Raw genomic sequence first — 16,243 nt, 5'->3', positions numbered from 1 at the left:
AGGTTACTGTCTTCACTTATCTGTCAAATGCAGATAAGAACATCTGGCTCTTGGGGCTGGTGGGAGGACTGAGTGAAATAATGCAGTCATCAATTTAGATAACTTGAAGTGATATTCTTGTAGTGGTGATAGGTGTTTGTTCATGCTATTATTAGGTCAAATGGGGCCAGTGTCCCCAGCCGGCCTGAGCTCCCCAGCCAGCTGGGATGCCCCCATCCCACCTGTCCACTTACAGGCCTTCCAGAGCCTCTGTCTTCTCCACCTGCCCCATGAGGGCCTGTGCCCCCTCCTCACTTATGGTATCATGCCTCCAGCCCTTTGCTCACACTCTTTTCCTCTTCTGGGACTTCCTTCTCCATCTTGTCCTCAATTCAGGGCCATCTTATCCAGAAAGCTTCCTTGACAGCACCCCCCTTCACTTCCGGGCCTCCCCAGCCCCCAGTGACTCCCATGATCGCAGCCCTGATGGCTCTGGCCGTCACTGTAGCCCTCAAGGGCAGGCCCACATCTGGGTCCAGTTTCTTTCCCCAGAGTCCAGCCCCAGGCCTGGTCCAGAGCCAGAGATTGGTGGATATTTGTGGCAGGGAAGAAATCAGCTCCAGGGCTGCCCCAAAGCAGCTGCCCGTCTGGAGAGGTCACTGCAGACCCACCTCACGACAGTTAAGGGGAAGTGGTGCTGGGGCTGCCAGAGGAGGGACCTTGCGCCTCTGTGCTGTCAGTCCGTCTGTCTGTGCATCTTTCTCTCCAGGTAGACCGAGGAGGCAGAACCTCTTTCTTGATGGGGGTGGAGGTGGGGGTGGGAGCGGGGTGTGCGCAGAAGTGGGAGGTAGGCTCTCGACTCTGGAATCGTTTAGAGATGGGCAGAAGCCAGGACAATGGACTTGGCTTCCTGGGGCTGAGCTGGTGGGCACTGGCTCAGGCAGAAACTTGGCTGCTTCCAGTGGGGCCTTTTTGGTCCTGGAAAGGAACTTGATCTTTATCCTAAGAGTAAGACAGTGAAGGATTTCAAATCCAGAAGTGACATGGTCAGATTTGGGTTTTAAAAAGATAATTTTGGCTATTACGAGAAGGACAGAGTAAAGGGAATAATGCTTCCTACGTTATCCCTTTAAAAAACTACCTAGAGGCTGGATGAGTTACAACATACATCCTTTAAAATACATTCCTGAGTGCCCACAGAAGTAACAAATCCTCTCAAGCCAAGAATTAAGAGGGAGCTGAAATCAGGCTGGTAAATAAGATGAAGCCACAGCAACCTGAGGGTATTTACAAATTCCAGAAACCTAGAACCTTGAGTTTTAATGACACTTAAGGAATGGGAAATAAGGACTTGGGGCTACCCAACGACAGTGTGAAGAGTTGGAACTTAGCCTCCCTACCACCTCACGTGAATCTGCCACCTTCAAAGGGCGTCCTCAGCAAATAGGTGCATTGACTAGAAAAAAACACCCACCCACCACAAAGGGAGACGACAGTTCTTGTGGGGACAAAGAGGCTCCCTAGACAATTATACATGTTGGTCTGCCCTCACACAAATTTCAGGTTTGAATATACACTACCTCTGTGGTCCTGGAAATGCAAAACTAAAAAAAGTAACATAAATGGTCTTGGGGGGTGGTAGCACCCCAGGGAACCTGGCTGAAGTAAATGAAAATCCTCTCTGGAGGAATGGATTCTCATTTCAAGATCCCTTTGGGATCAGTCAAATAGGAGCTCATGGTAAAATTATAAAACACACAAGGAAACAAGTCACTGTGAGCAATAGATACCAGAAGCAAGAAATAGCAGAATTAAGAGTCTAAGATCCTAGAGTGATAAGATATTGATTATAACCGATTGTGTTTAAAATGTGTAAAGAAATCAAAGATAGACTTGCCACAATACACAGAAAACAAAATACTGCCCAAAATGACCAAGCAGATTTGAAAAAGAACCAAGTGGAATTTCTGGAGATGAAAAATAAAATCACTGAAATTAAAAACTCAGTAGAGGATAAGTAGCAGATGAGACCCACTTAAAGAGAATTAGCGAAATGAAAGATCTAAAGAAATTACTCAGAATCTAACTGAGAGAGTGAACGAGATGGCAAAGAAGAGAGAGAAGAGGCATGAAAAACAATAAAATGGGATAACGGAGAAGAGTTAGGAATGGACAGGAGTAGAGGAGGGGTCTTCCATCAGACTTGGGTACAGATGGTAGTGGCCTGGACTGGGGGGCACTGGGTGTAGAAGGAAGTGGATTGAGAGATGTTCAGGAGGTATAACTGATAGGGCTTATTGATGGAGTAGATGACGGAGGCCAGGGGGAGGATGTGTCAAGGATGACTATTTCTGACTTGAGAAACTTGGTCGAGGGGTACCATTTATTGAGATGGCAAATCTGGAGAACAGATTTGGGAGAACAAACAAGAGTTCAGTTTTGACCAAAACATGTTTCATTTTGCCTGGGAAGTTCTGTTGATGCATCACAGAGGAGGAGACATTACAGCTGGGCCTTAAGATAGGTGTAGAAGTTTACCTGGTGGAGAAAGAACTTTTCTTAACTTTGGGGGAAAAGGATCTCCTTTCAGTAAGATCATCGGGACACTTTGTAGAACCTTCTCTACTTAAAAGAGACCCCTTGAGAAGAGACATTCATAAGACCATCAGACAGGACTTTTGGGATCATCTCTCATCTTTCAGATGGGAAGCTGAGGCTCAGAGAGGTCAGGGATTTGCTCTCCTAGCCCAAGACTCTCCATCCATCCATCCGTTCATTCATTCACTAACTTAACCTATATTTATCAAAAGCCCATTTTGTACCAGATACTAGGTGCCGGTGATACAGCAGTGAACAAAACAAAGATTCCTGCCCTCAGGAAGCTTATATTTTAGTGGAGGGAGACAGACAATAAACACAAAAATAAGTAAAAAAAAATGTCAGAGGGTGATAAGAGCTATCAAGAAGTGTAAGGACTGGAAGGAGGTCGGGTGTACTGGAGGTGCCATTGGGCAGGTGGCCCTTGAACATAAAAGGCCCTGGGCAGCTCTTACAGGGTGGCTGCCCACTATGGCCCATTGTGACAGCGCCCGTGGGGTTCTAGAGTGCAGGCCTGAGGAGGCCAGGAGAAGGCCTAGAGAAGGAGGAGGTAAGAAAAGAGCTGAAGTGGGATTTAGTGGGTAGGCTGTGCCCCCCAGTGGGGGCAGAAGAGTCCAATGGGTCAGAAGGGCCACAAAGACTCCTTTTACCCTTGTGAGAGGAAAGATAAATTTATTCCTGAGGTTTCCTTGCACCAACCCACCACATCCCATCCTCAGCCCCTCCCCACGATCTCAGATGACACCACCCCCTTCTGCTCCCCCTCCCACCTTTAGGGACACTGAGAGGTAGGTCCAAATTGCCCTGTGTCATAGTACAGAGTGGGCAGCCTGGAGGAGCTCATGACAGGCATCCAAGGACCACCAGGGAGTTCGAGTGGGCCTTGGGCGGCTCTGTTCCAGCCAGGACAGTCGAGCCTCTCAACTGAGGCTCTGTTGAGAGCTCCCAGGTCATGCCTGTGTCTCTCCCATCAGGACTCCTGTGAACAGCCTCCACGAGTCCCTGGACCAGTGCATGACCGCCCTGGACCTCTTCCTCACCAACCAGTTCTCAGAAGCACTCAGCTACCTCAAGCCCAGGTGAGGCCTAAGCCCAGGTTGGGGATGGAGGGGGTGTGTGTGTGTGTGCACGCACGTGCACGCACACATGTAAGTGTAGGGATGGGGATGTCGGATGGAGAACCAGAGGTTTTATGTGAGAGGAACCCTGTGTAACTCAATGCCTTCAGCCTTCTGGGTCACTGTGACCCCTGAGAATCCCATAAAAATGGCTCAGGGTCCCCATTCCACAGCCAGGAACAGCCAGGCCCTCCCCTAGGTCACTGTGACTTCCTTCCCCTCAGGTCTTGCAGCTTCTTCCACTTTGATTTCTTGTTCCCACTGAATCCAGCTCTAAAACAGCCCCTTTTTGTTATTTTCCTCCAAAGCGCTGAAGACTTGAGTTGCTTTTACTCAAGGCTTTAGGGCAGTGATGACAGCAGTTTAGCCATTTCTTCTAGTGTTGACTGCTGTACTTCTTTTTTTGGCTGCATTGCGCGCAGGCTTTCTCTAGTTGCGGTGTGGGGGCTTCTCATTGCGGTGGCTTCTCTTGTTGCAGAGCACAGGCTCTAGGCACGTGGGCTTCAGTAGTTGCAGCACGCGGGCTCAGTGGTTGTGGCACTTGGCCCCTAGAGCGTGCAGGCTTCAGTAGTTGCGGCGCATGGGCTCTAGGGTGCGCAGGCTTCAGTAGTTGTGGTGTGTGGGCTCAGTAGTTGTGGCTTGCGGGCTCTAGAGCTCAGGCTCGGTAGTTGTGGCACACGGGCTTAGTTACTCCGTGGTATGTGGGATCTTCCCCGACCAGGGATTGAACCCGGGTCCCCTGCATTGGCAGGCAGATTCTTAACCACTGCGCCACCAGGGAAGTCCCTGCCTTATTTCTAAATAATATGCTTAGAGTGCTCTTTCTTTACTTACCACTTTTTTCAATTTTTTAAAAACTGAAATTAAGTTGAGATATAATTCACATACCATAAAATTCACTCTTGTTAACTTTTTGCTTTTTTTTTTTTTTTAATTTTTATTTATTTATTTATTTATTTATGGCTGTGTTGGATCTTCGTTTCTGTGCAAGGGCTTTCTCTAGTTGTGGCAAGCGGGGGCCACTCTTCATCGCGGTGCACGGGCCTCTCACTGTCGCGGCCTCTCTTGTTGTGGAGCACAGGCTCCAGACGCGCAGGCTCAGTAATTGTGGCTCACGGGCCTAGTTGCCCCGCGGCATGTGAGATCTTCCCAGACCAGGGCTCGAACCCGTGTCCCCTGCATTGGCAGGCAGACTCTCAACCACTGCGCCACCAGGGAAGCCCCAACTTTTTGCTTTTACACATCCCCTGATGGTTGACAAGAATTTAGCTTTCTTATACCCCTGCCTCACCTCCCTTCCCTCCTCCTATCATTATATCACAATATCTGGCTAAATCAGTAATCAGTGTTTTCATTATTATAACTATGTATTATGCTCATTGCAGAGACAAGTCTTACATTATAAGATTACATTTTCTTTCTGGAGTTAATAATTGTCTTGTTTTCTTCATTTGCCTGATTTGCTATACGTTTATCCTGAACTCTTTATAACTACTCCATCAAGTCATGAGGTTTTCCGTAAATACTCAGACATATCAGGTAAGCCCTCAGTCCCTCTTTTTCCTGGAAACCTCTCCCCTGGAGGACAGACCTGTTTACTGGCCACCTTCCAGCCGGCTCCTGGAATCCCCTTTGCTTCTCTCCTGTTTGCTTGGCCTGGCTTTTTCTCTCTCATATCTGTATCCTCCCTCATTTTACTAGAGCATGTCCTCTAGAAATTTCCAAAGAGAGAGTTGCATGAATATGATCTTTCGCCCTCAGAATTTTGAAGGTGTTGTTTTCTGGCATGTACCGTAGCCAGGAGAATCCTAATTCTTCTTACATGGCATGGGGTCTTTTTTCCTTCTCCAGAGATGTTTAGGATCTTCTCTTTTATTCCTGCAAATCTGAAATTTCACAATGATGTGCCAGAATGTAGGTCTTTTTACTTGGCATTTTTTTTTCTTTGTTTGTTTTGGCTGTGCTGGGTCTTTGTGGCTGCACGCGGGCTTCCTCTAGTTGCAGCGAGCGGGGGCTACTCTTCATCACGGTGTGTGGGCTTCTCATTGCAGTGGCTTCTCTTGTTGCCGAGCACGGGCTCTAGGCGTGCGGGCTTCAGTAGTTGCAGCACACGGGCTCAGTAGTTGTGGCTCGCGGGCCCTAGAACGCAGGCTCAGTAGTTGTGGCGCACAGGCTTAGTTACTCCGTGGCATGTGGGATCTTCCCGGACCAGGGCTCGAACCCATGTCCCCTGGTTAGCAGGCGGATTCCCAACCACTGCGTCAACGGGGAAGTCCCCTTGGTATTTTTTTTTTTTTTTCCCCTTGGTATTTTTTTATTCGGAAACTGAGTTCTAGGAAATACTCTCGTATGATCCTTCCACGTTCTGTTTCCCTTTCTTGGGCTTTGTTTAAGGCAGGTATTGGACTTCCTGGATCAGTCCTCTTCTAAGATATTTATCCACACACTACCCCCCTCGCATTTCTTTATCTTTTTTCCTCTGATTTATGGGAGAGTTCCTCAACCTTATCATTAAATCCACTGACTTTTCTTTCTTGTGTGTAATCATATGATTAATTCCCTAGTACTCTTCAGTGTTCTCTGAATGTTCTTTTTTTCCTAAAACATCTTATTCTTTGTTTATGAGTGCACTGTGTTCTTTATATGTATATTTAAAAATATGAGTGTCCTGAGGATAGGACCTGGCATGTAGCAAGCCCTCTAATAAGTATTTATTGTTGTTATTACTATTATCACAGAATATTATCTCTTTTAAAAATATTTTATTCTTTCCCTGCATAATCTTGGCTTTCTCCAGGTTTCCTTTTTCTGTTTAATGGGGGGGAATACTCTCCTCATGATAGGACAGGGGGCGCTACCCTGAAATGCCCGATGGTCCCTGGCTGTCTGTCTGGTCGTATTTAAGAGCAAATCCACTCAAAGGCCAACTGGAAAGTCTGGGCCAAGAAGCCTTGTAATTGGTGGGATCAACTTTTGGATGATCTGGCAGAGAGCGGGCCCCAGATGTTAGATTTTCCAGAGAAGAATCCTCCATTCCTCAATCTGGACAGAGAGCCCCTGGCTGCCTGAGTTCTGGGACTGGGATAGGGGTGAGGGGCCAGGGGTCTAATCATGCCTGCTGCCTGCTTGCCTGATCCCCTCTTTTCAGCTCTAGGCTGTCCTCTGCCACCACTGGTTCCCCCAGGTCCCCAGGGAAAGCAGGTGCTGGGGTAGGGGGACGGCTTTCCCCAAGCCCCAAGCCAGGCCTGTTCAGTTTCTCCCGGCCTGACTGACCCATCGAGCTCCTGTCTGGGGTCAGTGGCCCAGCTTCTGAGCGGGGCGGCTCCAGGGCTTGGTGGTCCTGAGTTGTACGGTAGTTCCTCCGCCAGCAGCGCTCACACCTCATCCCCATCCTCGGGGGGGATCCGGCTTGAGGTGCGGCAGGGCCGGGTCTGCTCAGGAGTGTGGCCGCTGCCTGAGGCAGGCCAGGCCCCATCTTGCCCCATCACTGAACATCTGGCTTCCCCTCCCAGTGCTGTTGGAAGGCTCCCCGGCTCCCCTTCCCTGCTGGTCACTATCCGTCCCGAAGTGGCTCCTCTCTGCCACTGCCCCCTCCCGCCCTCAGCCCCCTCCTCGCTGAGGGGCCGCCTCACCTTCCCTCACCTCAGGAGGGCCCTCTACTAGGGGTCCCGCAACCCAGGCCCCCGAGAGGCACCGCCTGCCCTGAAGGAAGCACCGCAGAGAGAATAGGCTTCCTGTGAGGCCACCTTTCATCTCACACGTGAGGCCCTGTAACCTCTCTTTCTCTTGACTCCTGCCCCATTCCGGAAAAGGGTCTTTGCTTTCTTCTGAGTTGGAGCGCTACCTCCCCAAACAGTGGGTGTCATGAGCAGACTCCCGGCCCCTTCTTGTGACAACGAAATAGTGTTTCCAGAAACTGCCAGCTGTCAGGGCAGGGGCAGGCAGATTCAGTAAAAATACCTCCCCATCTCTGTTAAGAACCACTGGTCAAGATAAAATAATTCGTGCTCAAAAGTGGTCTCCTCTCCCCATTCACAGCCGCTGAAGCTGTGAAGGACGCTGGGGGGTCAGTGTCACCCACTGCTCCCCGTGGCACGCATGGTGTCTCCTTTCACTGTCACCCACGCTTTGCCCTCGGGGAGTAACTGGGCTCTCCAAGCCTCCCCCCGCCACCCCCCAGCTTCTGCTTTCCCTTTTTCACTTTTTTCTTTTTTTTTTTTCCCAAACTAACACCAGAACCTGCATGTTAGACTACTTTGTTTTTTGTTTGTTTGTTTGTTTTACAGCAGGTTCTTATTAGTTATCTGTTTTATACAGATTGGTGTATACATGTCACCATATATACACCATTTGCTTTCCCTTTTTCACTTCTTCGAGTAGCTTCTAGTTTATTTTACTTCGCGCTGTGTGTGTCCCTGAGCACTGTCTCTGGAACATGGTAGCTACACATTTGGTGAAAACAATGGTCATGGTTGATAAGTAGCAGGACCAGGTCGCACGTCCAGCCCCACTCAGCTCCACAACCCACACTTTGCCCCTGGGCCATCCTGGATCTCAAGCAGGTGGAGTTTCCCTGGGACAGAAGGCCTCACACCTGCCGCCTCTTCCAGGAGGGAGGGAAGGAGGTAGAACAGGTGTGTGGGGCGGAGGGAGGGTGGTGTGCCCCTGCACTGTCCTGGGATTCCTCTGAGGGAGGAAGCAAAGTCCCCTGCTGAGAGGAAGGGGCCAGGCGGCTGCTGGGCTGGGGAGGTGACAGGGACTGGGCAGTTTATGAGTGGCATGATGGGCCGAGGTTGGGGTTCCCGCTCAGAGCGTGCCTGTCCGTGTGGCTGGCGCCTTCCTCCTGCCTTGCTCAGTGGCAGTGCTGCGGAGAAAGTAGGCGGTCGCGCGGCTCCTAACCAGGGCAGCGGGAGTTGGCAGGCCAGCAGCGAGGGTTTTGACGAGAGAGTGGCTGGTATGAGGAAGCTCAGCCGGGGGGTCAGGGAGAGAGGACAGGCTGGAGGTGGGGGGATGGCGCAGTGGGAGTGATGAGAGCGAGTGCACAGGCGGAAGGCGGGGAGTCTGTGGCCGGGAGGGTGAGTGGTATCGTGCAGGACTCCAGAAGCAGAGCTGGTCTGTGGGTTGACCGGGAGGTCAAGGGGTGACCCATGGGATGGGGTGGTTGGACGCCTGGGGCCGGTTCACTTGGCAGCGCCTCAGGAGTGCCCTCGTGTGGCCGGCGGCGGGCCGGGTGCTGGGGCTGCAGTACTGAGCGGGGCGTGGGCCATTCTCAGGGTTCCTCATGGCCCCAGTGAAACAAGTAATAATGGCTTTAGGACCAGCCACATACTTTCCGGGGTGCACTGCAACATGAAAATGTGGAATTCTTTGTTCAAAAATTATTAAGGGTTTTAAGACGGTGACAGCAGAGCATTAAACCAAGCATGGAGCCCTGTGTGACTGCACAGATCGCACACCCGTGAAGCCAGCCCTGGAAGTCTTCCTGGAGGAAGTGACAAATTTAAGTTGAGAGAGGCTGGATGAGAAGGAGTCAGCCAGATGGAGAGGGCATTTCCAGGCAGAGGAACAGCCGGTGCCAAGGCCTGGCAGTGAACGAGGGTCTAGTGTATTTGAGGAAGACAGATAGTCAGCCTGGCTGGGGTGGGGAGAGCTGGGGCAGGTCCCAGAAGGGAGAGGGCAGGGTGATGGAAGGTGGACTGGGGATATGAGTCCCCCAGAAGGTGGTTGGGCTGGAGAGGAGGGCAGCGAGGTGGGTCTGAGAGGCGTGGGGGGATTTCATGAGGGTGAAGGGTGGCTTGGAGGCAGGGGATCTGTCTCTGAGACAGGCTGCAGGGGGGCATCCTCGCCCAGAGAGGTCCTCGGGAAGTAAGGCCTTAGGCTGCGACTGCAGAGGGGTCCCCAGGAAAGAGCAGTGGGGTTTGGGTCAGAGTCAGTCACCCTGATGGTGAGGACAGGATGGCTGACGAGTAGCTGACAAGGGCCTGAGCCCTGGCTACTGGCAGAGGAGGGAAGGGCTGGAGGCCGCTGGGCTTAGCAGACCTCCAGGTGGCCAAGGAGCCCCCGGTGCCAACACCCTGCTCTTCCGATGGCTCTTCCAGTGCCCTCCCCATCTTGATAGCTGGTCTAGGCCTGGCAGGTGAGACCCCATTGGGCATCATGTCCTAGAGGTGGGTCTAGCTCAGAGGTGAGGGGATCGTTGCTTCTAGGGGTCTGGTCGCCATATGTACAAGGACTTTGTGGAGTAAAAACTAAACTTGGGGTGCCTGAGGCCTGGGGGGTTGTTATACCTCTGTGCCCTGAATCCCAGTCCAGACCAGAGTTGGGGGTTTCCACGTCATGGGCTGGGGAGGGGCTAGGATTCCCAGCTGGAGGTGCCTGTCGGGGCCTTGGGCCTCAGACTAGAAATTCCACTTCGCCTGCCAGCTGCCCAGGCGGGGCTCTCCCTCCTACTGGGCTGGGCAGGTGGGGCTGAGTCCCGGGCCTGGGACCTGGGGGTGAGGAGGGTGAGAGTTGGAGAGGCCTGGGGGAAGGGGATTATCTGGGAGGTGGGTCTGTGTGCAGCCCGGGAAACCCTTCCTCAGGGAGAAAGTTTTTATGTAGGGCAATGACCCTTGACCCTGGCAGGACACAGAGGGACTCAGACTCACATTCATTGAGCATCAGTGTTATGGCCCTGGCCTGGGCACCCTACTTAAGCCACCCAAAGTTCTGGGGGAGAAGGGTTATTGTATCCATTTTACGGAGGAAAAGCTTGAGGCTCAGAGAGGCTACAAGACTCACGAGGGTCACACAGCTGGTGACTAGCGAGGCCAGGATTCCAAACTGTGTCTGAGAGACTCTGAAGTCTGAGTTCTGTCCCCACTGCAGGCTGTGGCCTCCTTTCCACAAGCCACTGCCCTCAGATAAGCAGTTCTAGCAGAGACCTGGGAGGTGTCCCAACAGCTGCCAGGACTGGTCTCCTTCATGAACCTTTGACTTCCAAGGATAATATCACCTGAGAATCACCCAGAAGTAAAAAAGCAACTTAATTTACAGAGGTGTTTTATGAATGAGGAACGGGTGAAGTCTTACGATAGAATAGATGGTCTATAAACCTTAGTCATCTCTCTCTCCCCTGAAGTTCCCAGCATAAGCCTGGCACTGAGGAGTTTGGAAAATAATTAATAAGGGAGTGTAGGGAAGGGAGCAAAAAATCACTGCAGCATCTACTGTGTGCCAGGCAAGGGTAATCCCCAGCCAGACCCACATGGACTCGGGTGGGCCAGCATTATTGTCCCCATTTTGCAGAAGCATAAATCAAGCCCCAGACACATTGTGACTTCCCCACGTACAGAGGGGGACTGGCATTGGTCCCATCCTTCCTTGCCTGTTGCTCTCTGCATGTGTTAGACTAAATGCCACCCCTCTCCCCTCCAACACCCTTTAGATGCGAGGTCTGGGGCTGTGGCGGAGCCGGGAGACAGGACGGGGAGGCTTCCTGAGACCGGCTCGCTCAGCCCTGTCATGTTGGTGCTGAGTCAGAGATAAATCTCACACACGCTCTGCCCTTGAGGTGCCCACAGTCTGGGAGAGAGCTGAGCCTCGGCTGATACAAGTTCAGTGTGACCTGTGCCTCAGTTATTGACACATGCTCCCTTTGGGAGGGAGCCCTGGATTCCCAGTGGCCTTTGAGGCATTTGAGGGCCTTGGCAGATGAGTCAGGGGATGCGGGGGTAGGGGATGGGCATTTCAGGCTGAGGGAACAGCAAGGACAAAGGCCTGCAGGAGGGAAAATGTGGGCTTTTCTCGAGGAGAGTGTGTGTGGTTCAGTGTGGTATAGTCTTGAATGTGACCAGATGGTGGGTCAGAAGCAGAAGTGATAAGAGGGCTGGGCTGGAGAGGTGGGCAGGGCCTGTGATGTGTGGAGCCTCGGGCCCCCAGCATTGTCTCATGGGATGTGGAAGTCACGGGAGGGCTCAGCCAGAGAGCAACAGGATCAGATGGTGGGGTGGGGAGAGGCAGGAGGTGGCGAGGTCAGTGAGGTCCGGGGGACAAGGATGGGCAAGCCCGAGGCGGGGCTTGAGGAGACAGGACCTGCGGTAGGTGGGGCAGCAGGCGAGAGGCAGGCCCTGGCGCAGGGGCACCGCCTCAGGCCAGCACACTGCTGAGCTCTTCCGGAGTCCTCACGGCAGCCTTGCTGCCGCCATCCGTGTGGAATGGGTGAGAAACCGAGGCTCAGATTTGGAGAGTCACTTAGGGCCACTCAGCAGGAAGAAGAGGAGCTGGGATCCGAGGCCTTCTGAGCAGCAATGGAAGGGTCAGCCCTTGGCGAGTCCCTTCCCCTCTCTGGACCTGTGTGTCCTCCCATGCGGGATGGGGGAGGGGACGGTGGGTGATGACACAGGGTCAGCTACCTTGGAGTTCTAGGAGTTTATGCTCTCGTGTCCCTTCTCTCTGGCAGAACCAAGGAGAGCATGTACCACTCACTGACGTATGCCACCATCCTGGAGATGCAGGCCATGATGACCTTTGACCCCCAGGACATCCTACTTGCTGGCAACATGTTGAAGGAGGCCCAGTCTCTCTGTCAGAGGTCGCAGCTGGGGGTGTGGACAGGGATGAGGGGTTGTGAGGCCCATCCTTCTGTCACCTTGGCTTATCCCAGTGCCTAACATGCCACTATTAGTCCTACTCCTTTTGGCTAAAAAAAGGTGTCCCCAAGTGCTAAAAGCCGTCCCTGTTAGCACTGCCCCAGGAGCTGTGTTGTCTGAGCCAGTCACGGAGGGCTTCCAGGGGCCAGGCTGGATTGGGAGGAGACAAATCCTGGCTCTGTCACGTAATAACTCACTCACCTGGGGCAAGCCCCTTTCTGGTCTGAACTTTCCTCATCTGTGAAATGGGTGTAATGACAGGGTTGTTGTGGGGACTGAATGAAGACATCGGTTACCTGGTGCATAGTTTGTGTTCGGTACACGTTAACTGCCTGAACGCGTGAATGAATAGACCCTCAGGGTTCGTGCACAGGTGGAGTCATCGTTCACTGGGACACACCCCTGCCTGCCCTAGGCCAGGCGCTGTGCTGGGCACTGGCCACCCAGGGAATCATCAGACCCCGGCCCCTCTGACGCCTGAACTGCCTGATCGGGGAGACAGGCACAGACAGTAACATCCCAGCACAATGCAGGGAAGCTCATGGGGTCGTGGGGCTCCAGCTGGAGGAGCAGGAAAGGCATCCTGGAGGAGGTGATGCCAGAGCTGGGTCCTGTAGGGTGACTAGGAACTGGCCAGGGTAGAGGGGGCAGGGGAGGGGGCTCCATGCAGAGGCAACAGCAGGGGCAAGGGTGTGAGAAGGCCTGGATTGGGGGGAGTTGCCAGGAGTTTAGTGTGTGGAGTCCTACGGGAGGGGCAGGAGATGCTGTTGGAGGCGCCTGGGCCCTTCGCTCACCCTCCCTGAATGACCTGAGACCCCGTTTTCCTCTTCAGGCACCGGAGGAAGTCCTCTGTAACAGATTCCTTCAGCAGCCTGTTGCACCGCCCCACTATGGACCAGTTCACGGAAGGTGTGGCATCTGGGATGTCCTCTCAACCCTGCTGACGCCAAGCAGCCCGGTTCCAGGCCCAGGAAGGGGTGGGAAGGGGCAGCTGTCCTCCCAGTTGTCACCCAGGGGGCCGGGCCCTGCCCTAGACACTGGGACACAGATGGGTCAGACCTGGGGCCTTTTGAGGACTGGTCTCAGGTGGGGGGCTGGGGTGAGGGCAGGGGAGCAGGTGAGACTCACTTACCTGACGGTATTACCTGCTGGAAATTGAGGAAAGAAAATGCTGTCACAAGGTCTGTGCACTTTGCTCCTCAGGCCAGTGTGGGCTTAGGACTGTGTGTGCAGTTAGGTTTACTGGTTTAATTATCTTAGTGATCTCACGTGCTCCTGAGGGGAATGTGGTTCTAGAGGCTGACACACTGAGATAAAACAGCTGGGAGCCGTGGAAGAGAAGGTCTGGGCCGCCAGAGCCATGTGGCATCTTTGTGCCGTGACCACAGGTGGCAGTCCTGGAGACAGCAGCAGCCAACCATGAGGAATTTGGGGCCCTTTAGTGCAGGGGCGAATGGCCCTCCCCACCTCGAGAGCCCTTTGAAGGTTCCAGTGCGAAACAGTGCTTATGATGGTGCCGCTCTCTCCTTCATACCTTCCATGGTTCCCTGCTGCCCACAGGACCAAATCTGCAAGCCTCCACCAGTGTTTAAGACCCTTTACAGCCAGACTTCTGCCCCTCATCTTTCCCTGTCCCCTAAATCTCTCCCTGCTCCACCCCATTTCAACCTTCTGTGGCTCAGCTGTCCCCCAGGCACCTGAGTTGTTTGGCTTTCCTGGGCCTCTGCCGAGAAAGCTCTTCCTGCCTCATCCTTCCATCCCATGTTCAACTCAAATGGCCCAACTCAGGCGTCTTCTTCTGGAAGTCTTTCCTGACTCCTCGGGCTGTCTTAGTTCCCCTTCCTTACTCCTGCAGCCTGCGGCTTCCCTGGGTTTATCCATTCATCCCAGCACTGTAGGGGTGTTGGTGCACAGCACCTACAGTGACGCCCGGAGGACAAGAGGACAAGGCCCAGGGCCCTCTGCTGACGTTCTCGGGGGTGGGGTCAGGGGTGTGAGCTAATTCAGGACAATGGTGCGTGCCACCAAGGAACCTGGTGATGGGGATTCGGGAGGTGGCAGGCAGGTGCTGACTCAGGCTCCCTTTGCCTTTTGGGAAGTGGGATGAGGAGGATCTGGCCCAAGCCTCCTGCCAAGAGTCCCAGGAGGCCACAGGGCTTTGGTTTTCTCCCTGCAGTGGAAATCCACGCTGAGGTCTGCTACGCAGAGTGCCTGCTGCAGAGAGCAGCCCTGACCTTCCTGCAGGTAGGAACCCTCTTCTTGTACAAGCAGCCTGGGGGTTTCAGAAGATGGATCACCACGTCTTAGCCTGAAGGGTCTAGAGCAGCCATGCCCAGCCCCCTTGGGGTTGAGGCGAGGACTGAGGCTCCGTCACCCCAACACTCCTGGCCCTGGGCAGGCTCAGTGGCAGAGGTGATGGGCCCTGCCCCTCCACACGGAGCACACGCGTTCCCACCCAGTACCAGGATGTGCTTCCACCTCGTGACTGCTGCTTCCCTGCTGTTTTTATGTCACGGGGGTGACAGAGCCTGCTTTACATTTGATTCATTCAGCAGACTAGTCTGAATGAATCAAACGTGATTCATTCAAGAACTTGTAGAACCTGCAACATACCAGGCTTTGTATGTACATTACAGGCATGTCGTTTTTACATACCTTATACACATTGCATGGTTGTTTTTACCTACATTTCTATGTATTATTTAATCAGCACCTCACAGGCCTATGAAGGGGAGGATTAGCAGAGGAGGAACCACCTTCCCAGGGTCACATGGTTAGCAAATGGCAGAGCTGGGATTTGAACCAGGTCTGGCCAACTCAGAGCCTATGCTCCTCACCACAGTGGAAATTATGAGAACCATCACGTCATGATTTTACCAGAAAGCCTGGATTATCATTATAAAATATAATCATCATGTAAATAGGTGTACTGGGGTGGAGAGGCACATATAAATTTTATTGTTGGGGTACTGTTTATTTTTGCCAGTGATTTTTCTATCTTTTTGGACCTCAGATGATTAGAATTGGATGAATCTTAATTCTTCGTTAGGATCACTGTAATAATTGCACCATGAATGGCCTTTTATGTCCGTTGTTTGTTTACTCTATTATTACACATACGCGCACGAACCCCCCACCCATCCGGAGAACAGAACCCTGCTGGCACATCTCCTTGCCCTCTGCCTCCCTTCCCCCAGGGGAAACCACTACCTAGAGTTTGTATTTATCATCCCCCGCCCTGTTTTTAAAAAATGGTTTTCTCAGCTTCCTATTCATGTCTGAAGAGCATATTGTTATGTTTTAGTTGCCTTTGAGCTTCTTAAGGCCTCAAGCTGTGTGGGACTTGCTTTCTTCACCCAGCCGTACATGGCTGTGTAATACTGCCTTCTATGAATATACCAGTTTGTTTATCCATTATCCTGCTGAAGGATATCTGGGTTGTTTCTGGTTCTTGGCTGCTATGAACAGTGATTCTGTGAGCATTCTTGAAGACGTTCATCCATTTCTCTTGGGTGTGTACCTGGGAGTGGAACTGTCAGGGGGACTGTAGGTATTGGGGCTTTTTTGTTTTGGCTGCACTGTGTGGCATGCGGGATCTTTGTTCCCCAACCAGGGTTCAAACCTGTGCCCCCTCTAGTGGAAGCACGGAGTCATAATCACTGGACCGCCAGAGAAGTCCCCAGGTCCTGGCGCTTTAAATTACAAATGTGATGGATACCTGCTTGTTGTAAAAAAACACAAGCAATCCAAAAATGAACGTCTCTCTTCCTTCCCCACAGTTCCTCCACTGTTAACCGGTGGGAGCATCTCCTCCAGGCCTTTCTCCAAGCACATGGTATAGGTACATGTGAGCCTGGTAAAGGAGGCTGTGGTCGAGCCCTGGGCATTGTGGAGGTCTTGTTTGGCAAGCAAGACCCT

The 16,243-nt window shown here is 52.5% G+C and overlaps 1 protein-coding gene across 12 annotated transcripts in view; it reads left to right on the top strand.

Moving 5' to 3' along the window:
• The window catches only part of TTC39A (tetratricopeptide repeat domain 39A), a 60,531-nt gene that overhangs the window by 15,420 nt on the left and 28,868 nt on the right, over positions 1–16,243 (top strand). For 10 of the 12 annotated variants that reach the window (XR_005019421.1, XR_005019424.1, XM_036848364.1 and 7 more), the window contains 4 exons: positions 3,552–3,656; positions 12,136–12,267; positions 13,158–13,234; positions 14,502–14,569. Coding sequence is in view for 10 of the 12 variants with exons in the window: in XM_036848364.1 (XP_036704259.1) it covers positions 3,552–3,656; positions 12,136–12,267; positions 13,158–13,234; positions 14,502–14,569 (382 nt within the window). In the remaining 2 variants the exon portion in view is untranslated. The other 2 variants (XM_036848433.1, XM_036848414.1) reach the window with 2 other exon arrangements.

The sequence above is a fragment of the Balaenoptera musculus genome, chromosome 1, assembly GCF_009873245.2.
Source record: "Balaenoptera musculus isolate JJ_BM4_2016_0621 chromosome 1, mBalMus1.pri.v3, whole genome shotgun sequence".
In the NCBI taxonomy this organism is placed as follows: Eukaryota; Metazoa; Chordata; class Mammalia; order Artiodactyla; family Balaenopteridae; genus Balaenoptera; species Balaenoptera musculus.
This window is presented reverse-complemented; position numbering and strand designations above follow the sequence as displayed.